This window comes from Gopherus evgoodei, chromosome 1 (assembly GCF_007399415.2).
Source record: "Gopherus evgoodei ecotype Sinaloan lineage chromosome 1, rGopEvg1_v1.p, whole genome shotgun sequence".
Taxonomy (NCBI): Eukaryota; Metazoa; Chordata; order Testudines; family Testudinidae; genus Gopherus; species Gopherus evgoodei.
Window position 1 is genome coordinate 258,552,654 of NC_044322.1, and position 13,412 is coordinate 258,566,065.

The 13,412-nt window shown below is 41.7% G+C and overlaps 1 protein-coding gene across 3 annotated transcripts in view; it reads right to left on the reverse strand.

Moving 5' to 3' along the window:
* DGKI (diacylglycerol kinase iota) overlaps positions 1–13,412 on the reverse strand; it is a 305,312-nt gene that overhangs the window by 245,169 nt on the left and 46,731 nt on the right. Inside the window, exon 1 of one of the 3 annotated variants that reach the window (XM_030543862.1) lies at positions 4,683–4,815. The exons of the other annotated variants lie outside the window; for them this stretch is intronic. Coding sequence (XP_030399722.1) covers positions 4,683–4,771 — 89 coding nt within the window. The 5' untranslated portion in view covers positions 4,772–4,815. Of the gene's footprint in view, positions 1–4,682; positions 4,816–13,412 lie in introns of those variants that run through there. 3 annotated transcript variants of the gene reach the window in all.

A 13,412-nucleotide genomic window follows, 5' to 3' on the forward strand; every position in this document is an offset into this window, starting at 1 on the left:
ACACTCAAAATGAACTACTCACAAACAAGCACAAGACTATGGTTGTTGGAAATTTTATGGGTTTATGAACATTTTTGCCATAATTTCAAATTTCTATGGAAAAAACTGCAGGTGAATTGAAAAAGAAACGTGGTTTTCTCCCCACACCAATTGCCCTCTATCTCTACTAATGATCAAGAATTATTCACAGAAGTTATCTGGTGAGTAATTTCAAACAACCAATTCACAAAAATCACAGTCTGCTTTTGGACAGTTAATGAACAAGGATGGGAATAATTGTAGTTGACTAAACTATTCACCCAGCTCTAACAACCGCTGTTGGTCAGGCTAGATTTGAACCAGTAAGCTATCAGTGATAGGCTCAGATTCCCAATATCAGCCAACTGAACCATCCAAGCCCCCTGACCAAAACCATTTCATGTCAGACTTCACCTCTCCACTTTTCACTTTCACCTCCCAATGCCTCATAGTACTTGGCCCAGCTACTGCTCATCCAGCTAACAACTTTACTCAGAAGCAGCATACATTGATTATAACTACCGTATTTCCTTTAGCTTAACCAATTTTTAGCACATACCGAGACTTTGGACCCAAACTCCATAGCTACTCATTTTCTTTTATTCACTTAGTAAAAGCTTTTTGAAAAGCCAAGTAAATCAGGACTATTAAGTAATCTTTATTTAGAGAGAGAGAGAGAGAGAGCGCACACGTGTTATTCTCCTTCTTACAAAGTATAACAGGTAATAGATACCTTCTTTCGGAAGCTGTGCTGATTTGACCCTAAGAGTTTATACTTAGCCAAGTGTTAAACTATTCAGTCCTTAGACTCTCAGTCCAATCCCTCAGAATTACAGTGGAGCTGGTGTGACTATGTTTTTTGGGATCTCCTGTGCCTCCCTTTTGGATTGCGTTATTGGCTTTCCAACTGTCAGGAACAGCTGCTAGTTTTTCAGGATATATCACCAGTACCTCAGCTATTTCACACTTTATTCTCTATAGTAATCTCAGATGAGTGTCATCCGGTTTCTGTGATTTACCACCCTGCAGGTTCTCAAGTTGCTTTACAAAACACATGCAGGTCCAAAAAAGTATCTTGTCAAAAATAACCAAAGTGAGTAAACAATATGGATTAATCTAAAATAAAGTCTATCGTTTGCTTGAAGCAAGTATTTCAACTTCAGCCATACACCTTATGTTTTATAAATTATACCTAATCATAAATAACTTCACTGTGGGACCAGAATTTGTCTCCAGCCCCTCACCCTCTCCACACACCAATTCTGAGGTTAGTTTTCTTATTCGAATTGTAAATTATTGCTATCAGAAAAGCTGAACCATGAAAGTGAGATTGTATGAAACATTTCATATATTCAAGGAGTAAAATCCCTCTGGAAATTAAACTCATTTTAGGTGTTTCAAGCTGGGCACCCAAAAACCAAGGCAACCAAAATTATTACTTATCTTTCAAAATATCAACCCTAAAATCCAAATTTATACACTTAAATAAATGGACTGATAAAGATGGAGTCAACAGGAGCTGAGATTTCTCACCTATTCTGAAAATCAAATCTCTTATTTAAATGCCTAAAGTGGATTTAAATGTCTAACTATAGGCACCCAAATTTGTAAATTTGGGCATAGTCGAGTTACCTAGGATTATAATGAGCATGAGTGGCAAACCTGGAGGAAAATTCAAAACTCCCAACTCCGATTCCTTTCTTTAAGTTTCTTCCAGCGCTGCTGCACAATTAATCCAGAACATGATTTTTTTATTTTTTAGGAGGATGGAGAGGCTGATTAAAGTAAGTTAATTGTAGCATCTTTTTAAACTATGCATCTGAGCACGTTTGCATGCTCACTCAGATAAAAGTATGTTTCTAATTACTAAGCATGGAGATGTTTAGATTTGGCTCAGACAAGCACCCTAAAAGCACAAGTGTTTAGCTGAATTACCCAAACCTCTTGAGACAACAAGATTGGTCTGGAACTCTCATGAAAACAAGATTTCCAGTCATTTCTGCTTCTGTTTGGCCAGGAGTACAATGGGAATAGCCAGTGTTATGGTACATCAGCACTTCCTGCATGTCTCAGCCAAAATCCCAAAGGAGGGTGTGAGGGGCTCCAGAGATGAGCACTGTACTAATGTTGAGCAGGGTTGCCAGGCGTCTGGTTTTTGACCGGAACGCCTGGTCAAAATGGGACTCTGTTGGCTCCAGCCACTAAAAGTCTGGCTGGCCACAGCAGCCAGCTTCACTTGGCTTCTGAAAGCGGACAGCATGTCTCTCCAGCTTGCAGGTGCAGGGGGGCTCCATGTGTTGCCCCTGACCATTGAACCACGGCAAATGGGAGCTGTGAGGGCGGCATCTGCAGATGGGGTCAGCATGCAAAGCCCCCTGGCCACTCCTGTGCCTAGGAGCCAGAGGGAGATGCCAGCCACTTCTGGGAGCTGCCTGAGGTAAGCGCTGCCCAGAGCCCACACTCTAAACCCTCTCCCATACCCCTACCCCCCAGCGCCCTCCTACACCACAAACCCTTCATCCCCAGCCCCACCCAAGAGCCCACACCCCCAGCCAGAACCCTCAACCCCTCCTGCACCCTAAGCCCCTGCCCAGTGAAAATAAGCAAGTGAGCGAGAGTGGGCGGGAGCAAGCGACAGAGGGAGTGGGGATAGAGTGAGTGGGGGGCATGGGCAGGGCCTCAAGGAAGGGGGCAGGGCAATGGTGTTCAGTTTTATGCAATCAGAAAGTTGGCAACCCTTGAGAGAGAGAGAGTGAGAGAGAGAGATAAAGAGACTGACTGAACTTTTGTTGCACCCTGAATCTTGAGAGAAGGTTTAAAAGTGAAAGGTTGTTTTACCCTACCCTGTTCAGATGTCAAAAGTGTGAAAGATAGGCACAACAGAAAGGCAAACTTACTTGAAATTGGAGGGTTTTCTGTATGTTATGAACTCAAATAAGGGACCCATTTTACAAACTTTTCACTCTACATGGATCACATCCACTCAACAAATGAATCCATTTCTGAGCAACAGTTGGCTTCAAGAGTCACATTTCCCCCTTGGGGAGAGGGAAAAAAGATGCAGAAAAATTTGAAGAGTACAAAATTTTCCAGATGAAACAGCAAATATGAAATGCAAATATTCCATAGAAACACCAGTTTCACACCATTCAGCTAATTCATTAATTATTTTATTCTAGAGAGCTAATTTAAATAAATAACCTGATGTTTCAAAGCATCTTGTAAAGAACTATTTGAGTTAGTAATTGATATTGGAAATTAGGCCTGGGAGAGAGATTCTTTCATTGATTATTGTCCGAAATATTATTTCTATATTGACTCAATCTATCCTCACAGGCTCAGGCTGGAGCATTACTCCCCTGTCTCCTTTAGAAATGAAAAATGAAAGCAATTTTGATGGTGGAAAGGAGAGACTTTGTATACCTCTGAGAGCAAGCCTAGGGAGGGCCAAATAACTACTTTTTCTTAAAAGTAGAATAAAATGAATTTCACTACAATTGCTGATTAAATAGCTATGTCTGTAAAAATCCATTTGCAATGGGTGTAATGAAGTTTCTTTGCTTTTCTAATTAATAACCATTATTCGGTATACATCCTTTAAAAGTTTTGTTTAAGGTCCAGTTGGACGAAGTCAAGTGCATCTGAATGTTTGGTTTCTTCTTGTCCTCTCTCAGCAAGACTCAAAAATAGTGGTGAAGGTCCCAAAACAAATAACCTAATGGCAATGGCATGATCTGAGAAGATCAGAAAGAGAGAGGTTCTGCAAAGAGAGATGTAGCAAAAGATCCAACCACAAGGCAAAGCAGCACCTCACAGGCACAGATAAAAGCTATACTCTGGGTTGGATGAAAAGCCTATTGAAGTCCAAGAAAGTCTTTGCACCAACTTCAGTGAGCTTTGGTCAGGCCCTAAATGGGATGATAGAAGCCAGATTAAAGTTGGCCCTGATGCCTAGCAATGTCAAGCAGATGAACCAGGTGCTTGGCCCCTTGCCTGGCAGGGACAAAGATGCAGGAAAGTCAGAACCTTTAAACTGCAATACTTTACTTTGAAAGGACACGCATTCATTGCTCCTCAGCCAAGACAGGGTCCAGAATTAGGCATCAAGAGCCAGGGTTAGCAGGGACAGGGAGAGGATGGACAGGTGGGTGGGAGAAATCTCCAGAATTTGGAGACAGACATGAGGGACCCTTAGGGGAGAAACAGTTACAATTTCTCAGAAGTGATTACAAGCAGTTTCTTAGCATGCAGCAGAAACATTGCATGATTTCAGCTGTGTAAAGACTACAAAAACAATTAGCATTTCCAAGGGTGTACTCTTTCCCCTACCCAATCTTCACCCAGTTTGAGATCTTGAGTCATTTTCTACAGTAGTAGGTACATACACAGTAATGCTGTAAGCTAATATAGCCTTGTCTAATCAATTAATTGTGCCAAACAAACACATGTCTAAAGGTAAGTGAGCTGATAACAATACAATACAGAGTGTCACGTTGCGCTACAGGTGGAGTTCTTCGTGGAAGCAATGTATTACTAGGAGAAGGAGGAGGAGGAGAGGGAGAGCTTGGTATACATGAAACACTTGGGGACAGCAGCCAAGCAAAACTGGCCACCATGTCACAAACAAAGCTAAGAAGCAGCCGTTCCTGCAAACACACACTTACCAGCTATCCAAAGAGCCTGACATGGACAATTTACACCTGCTCTGCTTCCTGCCGCTTTTACGAAAGAAATCCATGCACCCCGCACTCATAGTTTCCAGAAAAAGCCAAGACCAGAAATCCAGTGCCTAAAATGGCCAGGCTATATGAAAATCAGATGAGAGTTCATTATTCAGGGAAATCCCCTGCAAATTCGCCAGTCAACTCCTTCCCCCGCCTCCCATCTAGATAAACAAACCAAACTGAAAAAGGAGGCAAAGAAAAAAAGAAAAAGAATCTAAGGCCAATCTTTTAACACAAATGGTTCTCAAACTGATCAGTATGAAGCAGGAGTCTGTTTAAATGATGTATGGCTAAAAGGCAAGCGTGTATACATATATACACACAACTACGTCAAACTCTTCCCTGGCAAGTGGATTAACTGGCAGATGGTGTCAGAACCTGAGTTACTGTCAAGAGCAGAGTTCACACAGTCCTTCACTTGACACTGCTTGAATAAAAGAAAGCAATAAACAAACAAATGTACAAAAATGGCCAGTGTGTTTATGGCATAATCAGCTTTATCCGGGAGAAGGATGAGAGGCTCTGAGGCCCCTTTTATTTTCTCCCTTCCCACCTCTAAATCCCTTAAATGCGAACTCCTGTCTTTTGGAGGAGACAGGAAAGGAGAGAAGCAAAAGCCATGGTGCAATTTTCAGTCACAAGAAAAATACACCCTCCCTTCAGGACTACAGGTGCTGGAGTTTTATACAAAGAAATCAGATCTTAATTTTACCAACAAAAATAGTAAAATCTGAGCCTGACAAAGGCAGAGGGAGAGAGAGAGAGAGAGTGAGAACACCCAGTTGAAGCATTGTCAAAATGCAAGAGAAAAAACACTGACTAGGGTTGTCTAAATAATAAAGACAAATGTGGCAGATAACAGGCATTTGGAAGGGAGGTAAAATTGGAGAGTCACAATGACATTGTGCAGACATCTTTGTTATTAACAATTATTATTGGTAATAAATAATTGAGAGGATTTCATACTCAGCCAGCCTCCTCTCTTTTCAATCCCCTGAACCCCACCTTCCTCTGTCCCTCTGAGCACCTGCCTTACATAGCTTCCCCTGTATTATCATTAGCTGCTTGGATAATTCATAGCTGAGCTTGTCCATCGCATACTAAGAAAAGAACTATAAGGTGCTTAAACATGAGCCTGCTATAAATAAACACACAACGTGACCAACATTTACCAGTATCTGATGAAGGCTTCCCCTGGGGTCCTAACGTGAGCTAGATTTCTGAGAATCAGAGACTCAAGTGAGAGTAAGGTAAAAACGCTTTCAGTTAAATCTGCAAGGTTGAGGGAGAAAAGTGCTTTCATATTTTATGTGATTCTAAAAAAACAACCACACTATCAATCGTTGAGCTCAGTTTGCTAGTCTCATTACAAACCTCAAATTGGCTCAATTGGCACATGGGCCCAAAAACTCAGAGGCAATATTTCAGGTGACATGGGTTGTACATTAGTAAGTGGGTGCAAGGGAATCTCAGAAGGTTTAACTCCATGGCTGGCATTAGGCACAGGCTGCCTAGGGCTCTGATTCTGCAAGGACACCTTCATCCCTGCCACCACCTGGGAGCCATATTAGCACTGGTCTACCTCATGTCCAGTTAAGGTGCCCCAATCCACAATAGCAGCAGTATCCAGCTACCCCAGCACACCCCTTGGAACAAAGACTAGCATGGGGAAAATATCTAGCTCTGGTCTTGCTTAACTCACACACTAAGAAGCCAGACAAAGGCAAGAAGATACATTGTAAACCAGTGTGTGGCCTGCTTTAACATGCGCCTTCCTGACTAGTTGCTTTTCCTCCTCTTCCACACCCTCTGCATCTAAATCACATCATCTTATAATGCCAGACGTATCACCTCTTTATTTGGCCCTAGCTGTTTAGCCAAACCATTTGTGCCCGCAGAGTCAGGCTGGAAATTACATAAAAAACTCCCCTATGAGCTTGCTGGTATTTCCTGCTTTTGGTCAGGATAGAAACACCACGAGAAAAGTTCTCTTTATGGAAGTTACCCACTTCCACCTCTGCTTCTGGCTGGAACCCACAAGCACACACTTTCATTTTTATGAGTTTGGGGGGGGGGATTATTTTTATATGTAATTAAGCTTTTCCTTTTGATCTCCAGAATTTCTTGCTTCTGGATTTGGGTGATGGTTAGAGTCAATTCTTATTTTATCTGATTTAGTTCATCCACCCTTATTTTGTGGATCATAGAGATTTTGAAAATGTAAAAGATCTTCTATTTCTGGAAAGTTGCCTATTTTCTTCCTTCAGTGTCCTTTCTCCAAAACACTAGATTAGGCCTTTTCTAATGGAGATTTGCTCCAGTTTCAGCCATCTGTAGGCAACTACCAACAGAGTTGCACCAGTGTAAAATCTTAGTGTGGACAAGGCAAACTGCAATTTACATCAGTGAAGCTTAACCCATTTCCAAGCAGGTGTGAACTCCATCAAGGCAAATTGTGACCTGCCTTGTCTAGTCTAGGGCTAGTCTTGCAGCTACATTGGTGGCTACCAATGACTATAATTGGGGCAAATCCCTGTGGTAGAAAAGGACAGAGACTTGCCTCACAGCATCACCTGCCTGCCATAAAATCCATGATGATGAAAAGGAGCAGAGAACCTCTGGAAATTAACTGTTTGGAGATTCTTGAACTAAAAGTGAATGCTCCTGATCCAGGGGTCTGTATACCCAGTGGGTCACAAAGTAAAGGAAATGGACAGTCTATTTACTCCAAAATGCAATGAAGAAACAAAAACCTTAGATTTTTGCTTTGCTCAAATGCTTGTGTCTTACAGACATGTCCTCTCTTGAGTTTCCTTCTTCTCTGTTCATTAAGTCTCTCTTTGGAAAGCATGGCTGCTCCCCCAGATTTATAGGTTATTTCAGCATATGCAGACTTATTTATTCTCAGACAAAAAGAAAATACAGTAAAATGGAATGTAGATTGAGAGTACATACCGGTAAAGGTAAAACGCAGGTTAAACCACCCCCCACATTACAGGAATGTTTTAAGTATCCCAAAAATCAGTTATCACAAACCCAGGAAAGTCAGACATAAGGCTACACTTAAAAGAAATCTAAACCTATTAAGGTATAGAAGTATATAGTTAAAATACCTAAACAACCTTAACTCTGCCCTAAAAAAACATCATGCAATAACTGTACAAATATGATTGCAGTATTTTTGGTTTCAGATTAGATTGAACTGATTTTTATAGACATACTAATAACAGAAACCCTTTAGGTTGTCACCAGTGTTGCCAACTCCACACAGGCCTGGCAACTGTGCCTAGTAATCTACCATCTGTTCACTCTCCCTCATACAACCAATGAAACTGTTGCTTGCAAATTAACTGTGGAGTAAAGATATTGATTGGTTCAGTTACCTCTGATATTCCAATGGTCTAGGAGTTTGGCATGGCACAGATGAATACATGCACTGTACACTATATGGTAATAATTTGTAAAGTCAAAATGACTGGAAACTTAAAAACTGGATGGCAACAGACTGCACAACCCAGTGATGACTAAGCCTGGTGATATTGTGAATAAAAAGAATTCTCAAGCATGCTGTTTCCATCGCTTCATGCTGACTTAACAAACATTCTAGGTTTCAGAGTGGCAGGGAGTGACAATCCTGAAATCTCGTATTGATCAAGGTTTTTCCCTATTTTTCCTCTCATGGTGTTACTACAAATGGTGACTGGTTGAGTTACCTCTGATGTCAAATCAACCCCACTTACAACTTATCTGGGCTATTGACCTGACCTTGAATGTAGCCTACATACTTACAGCAATTGGATTCAATAATAGCTAATAACAATTTAGCTTAATTAAAACCTAATTTCTCAAATATAGCCTATGTGCAAGATTTCAATTAATTTTAGCTATTTGGGAAGTTGGAAGAGTCTGTGTTATTCCATTATTAAGATCATTTGGGACAAAGAAAAGACTGACATACTTAAAAGACCCATTTTTTAAATTAATTTAAACTCTAATTAGTAGATTTACTTGTAAATTCATTTTGTTCTTAAAGACTATACACTGTACTTTGGGGGAGTATATGCTGTATTCCTCATATATAACAATGAGGTCAACTCCCTGTTATAAGTGCCAAACTGAATTCAACTTCACTATGGCATTATGAGTTGAGCCTCCATAAAGAGAGCATATGGACTCCTTGAGTACAGCTGAGAATCTGTTCCTGCTTGTGCTGAGACAACAGTAGTTTTGTTCTCACAGTTGCTGTATCCTGTTACAAACGAGACACACATACACACACAGTGTTTCTCGTGACACTTTTGCTTTGTTCTTTCTTGGTGTTATTTTCCTTAATCTGAAATAAATTCCATTTTAGACTGCAAATATATGGTTGTATGGAAATAAACAATTTGTCCCAATTCCCAACAGAATATGAAAAATAGAGAAGGTCTGGCATTTTATGGCATTTATGCCATTCAGTTTATTTGGGAGCAGTCATTATCTAGTGATGCACAGTCATGGTCTCAGAGCAGCTACTCAGATTGCATGGTGGGAAGAGGAAAGACTAAAACAAACCCCATTGTTGTCATGTGACAGACAATGGGCACTTGGCAGGATGGATAGTACAAAGCCACACGACTTTAAAAAAACATAACTGTAGACATCTGCTTAAGTTGGAAATCTCATAATTAGAAAATCTTAGCCCAAGACCACCAAAAAAGCTACATAGTATAAAAGAGAATGCTTTTCTTCTCACTATCATTTAAGCAGTCAGTGCTGGAGAGCAGGCAGGGAACATAGGGAAGGGAAAGAGAGTGAGATTGTTCAGATAGCTTTCTCTCTCACCAACTGAAACAAATACACACAAAAATTGAAGCTTGAAATATTTAATGTCTAAAACAAATAGGAAAAATTCGCAAAACAAGTGCTAGAATGGCAACACCAGTGATTAAGGAGATAAAGGGTTTACATGCAGCCACACTTATACCAATAGGGGTAAGTAAAGCCCCTTAGAGATGAGAAAAGGCAGGTTCATTTTACAGGAACAGGGAGCCGAGGATCAGGCTGAGAGGTACTGACCTTCTTTGTCTTTGTTGGCTTTGCACAATGTGGTTAAAAGACCCAGACAAGGTAGGAGGCAGTTAACAAGATCAGTGATGAGTCTCAATATATTGTGTTATTTTGAATTTTTATAAGAGAACAAATGAGCCCTCTTTATACTTTTGATTTAGTTTAACAGATGTCATAGATGAGAAAACCTTTCTTATTTCCCTCTAGCCTGCATGCCAACTGTCCTTATTTAGGTGGAAGAGACCCTTCCCCTACTTTTTTTTTTTAAACAAATCATTTATTGTTTTCCTACCATCCTGCCAAAAAGCTTTCTAGTCCAGTGTATTCCAGCTGAGCTAGTTTATTTTATTCCTATTGGCCCTAGATTTCAAAATGTTGGCCTGTATATTCTAGAATGATGGCACAGGGAACCTCTGCATGAAGCATACAGGTGTGTTCTTGCAGCCAGGAGAGCTGTAGAAGTGTTCAACTCTTATCTTTTTACTGTGCGAAAGGCAAGTCCACTTCATGTTGGCTTTTCCACCGCACACGAGCAATGACCCATGGCTGCATCCTCCTCAGTTGTCAGCTAAAGCATATACATGGAGCATGGAGAAAACAGCTCAAAACCTGCACATCCAAAACACAAACTACCAAAAGGCCTGACGAGCTAATGGAACAGTGCCCCAAAGGCCAACTATCAGAAGGAACTGATAGGCTTGAGAAAGCGTGACTTATTCCATCCAGCAGAGAGAAGCAGTCTGACAGGTTCACAAGCCTGCACACATCACACAGCCCAAGGTGGTAACGACATGACTTCAGCTGGGTTGATGTAGCCAGCACAGCATCGAAATTCTGCCTTGAGGACCAGATGTAGCTGTAACGCAAGACCATTTCATTTATACAAACTGTATCCCAGACTGCTTTACTGTTAATACAGAATTTCAGCAACGAACACTATATATAATAGGAACAGGAGAGAGAAATGTAAAGGTGCGGCAGAAATGGAAAATCAGGGAGGAAAAGCAATACATGAAAGGTGGTGCAGGATGATGAGAGCTGCAGAGGAAGTGGCTGTTGCACCAGAAGTTGTTGAGGCCAGAAAGAGAGGCAAATAATACTGTAAAGGAGGCAGAACAGTAGTCTGTAGAGAGACCAAGTCTATTGGATAGGCTGAAGCATGGATGGGGTGGGGAGGATGCCTTGCTTAGTTAATTAGTAGCATCATTGTTAGATTTCATTCCAATGAGGTGAATAGGAGCAACTAATATCTTCTGCCTGCCTGAAGAGTCAGACCACATTGCATGGGCTTCACATTCTGTTGGTTTTGCCGTGAGGGCTAGAAACTTAGGGTATGTCTACATTGCAGCCAGGAGTGAGCCTCCCAGCCCATGTAGGCAGGCTGGTGCTAGTGGGAGTCAAGCCAGCATGCTAGAAATAGGGTGGCTGTTGTGACTAGCAGAGACTCAGGCTAGCCACCCATGCTCAGACCCAGGGGATCAGGTGGGCATGAGAGTCCAAGCTGCTGCCTGAGCCACAACATCCATACTGCTAGTTTTAATGGGCTAGCTGAAGCCCCTCTAGTGTGAGTCTGTTTACCTGGGCTGAGGCCCACTCCCAGCTGCAGTGTAGACATACCTTTAGGGGGGCTGATTTTCAGAGGTGTCACATACCTTCAGCTTCCTCCAGTGTTAGCTGAAGTTGTGGGTGCTCTGCATTTCTGAAAATCAGACTCAACCCTTCATCCTCTTCTTTTGTCTCTCAAATGGAAATATGAATTCTATAGAAACAGAGCCCTCAGAAAAGCTCTGATACTGTATACTACCACCTACTGGCTTACTCCAACCAAGGGCTACAGCAAAGCCCATGGAAGATTTAAAAACTAGGAGGTGAGTTTAGAACTGGACCCTGAAATAAATGGGGAGCCAGTGGAATTGTCTGATGACAAAAATGATGTTTAAGGTGCTTCTGTGCATAACAGTGTAAGAGTACTTAGTCAGAAGTGCATTCCTAAGGCACATACATCCGCTCTTCTCGGCACATTACCTTCACCGGCAGAACGTAGTAAGGGACAAAGGTTTGAACAAGCTCATGCTGGAAATTGTAAGTCATGTCACAAGTCCTCTCAAAGTGCATGCTGTAAGATTTGCCATGGTAATGGTGACATTTCTAGGAACTGGCAAGTAATGTGGGCAAATACTTTTCCTCTGAAGACAAACCACTGTCTCTGCAGGAACTTTTACTGGGTTCGTGAAGATCTAAACTCCCATTCCCTACATTTCTAACCCCTACTTCCTAGGTGGCTCCAAACAAGAAGCATTACACGTGGGTCTCTGTGGAGCCTTCTGTGATGACCATCCCTGAATACACATATGGGAGCAATGCCACGCACCCTCCCTGGTTAGTCCTGCATCTTACAAGGCCCTGTGCTATGGTACCCATTCTGTGAAGCACTTAAACTACACAGACCTAGCTCTTTAGTACTGTATTGTCTTGTGCCTTTAGACTAAAACCTGCAATACGAGGGTCTGTGTAACCAGTTCCATAATTTGCACTTTGTACAGCCTCATGTACACGGATGGTTCTGTGCGAATAATGATAATAAAACAAGAATTAAATTGTGCATGTCCCAGCTTTCTATTACAAACATGTGGGGGCAGGGGGATGTTGGGGGACCTTTTCCCAACTATTCGGGGTGGGAATATGCCATAGCTGCAGAGTTTTTGTTTCTTTGGGGTAGGGAATTTGTCTCCCCGGCTACCCATTTAGTTGGAAACAGCACTCGTTACAGATTCAGTGAAAAGAAAATGCACTTGAGGCATGAGCTCACATGAACGTAACTGTGTGGCTTTCGATAGCTGTAAGACAAATAACGTGCTCCATCTCCCTTGGCTTTTGTTCCTTTTTGCTTTTTCCTGCTGTTTCCTCACACTCTGTTTTCCTCTTCTGCATCTGAGTTCACCTTTTTTTGAGGCTGTTGGCATCCAGAGCCCCCTCAGGTTAATCTTTTATCATTTTTCCGACTTTTTAAATGCATCTTTCCCTCAACAAGCTTTATTCCCTTATTTCTTCAAGTCATATCATCTTCTCTGATTCTCTCTCCCACCTATTTGTTTCTTCCCTTTGGGTATTCTCCTCTTTCTCCCCCCACCTCCCCACCCCCCACTTCTAACTGGGTTGGTTTGGGGTTTTTTGGTTTTTTTGTTTGTTTGCTTGTTTTTACAGTTTTTGATTTTTTTCTCCCACTACTACTTTGATTTTCTCTCTTCTCTGCTAAACCCCTTCCTCTCACTTGCCTACATTCTCCCTCTCATCTCCACATATTTTCAGCACTAATCTTTTGATCCCTCCTCCATTCTCTCTCCCTTCTCCATCTCCCAGCCCCTGCTCCTCTCTCCCACTTTCCTCCTACCACAATCCTAGCATTTTCTCTCAGGTGTTTCCCTTCCCCAGTTTTACAGCCCACTGCATTTTTTTCCTTCTATTCCAGGGTTTCTCAACCTTCTTTGAATCAGGCCCCATCTGAACATATGGTTGTTTTTTTTTAAAACTTGGAGTACTCCCTCCCAAAAAAAAAAATCGCATGAGTGGTGGTGGTGACCTAGTGCTTTGCCTCCTCCCCACACTTTTACTATAACTACA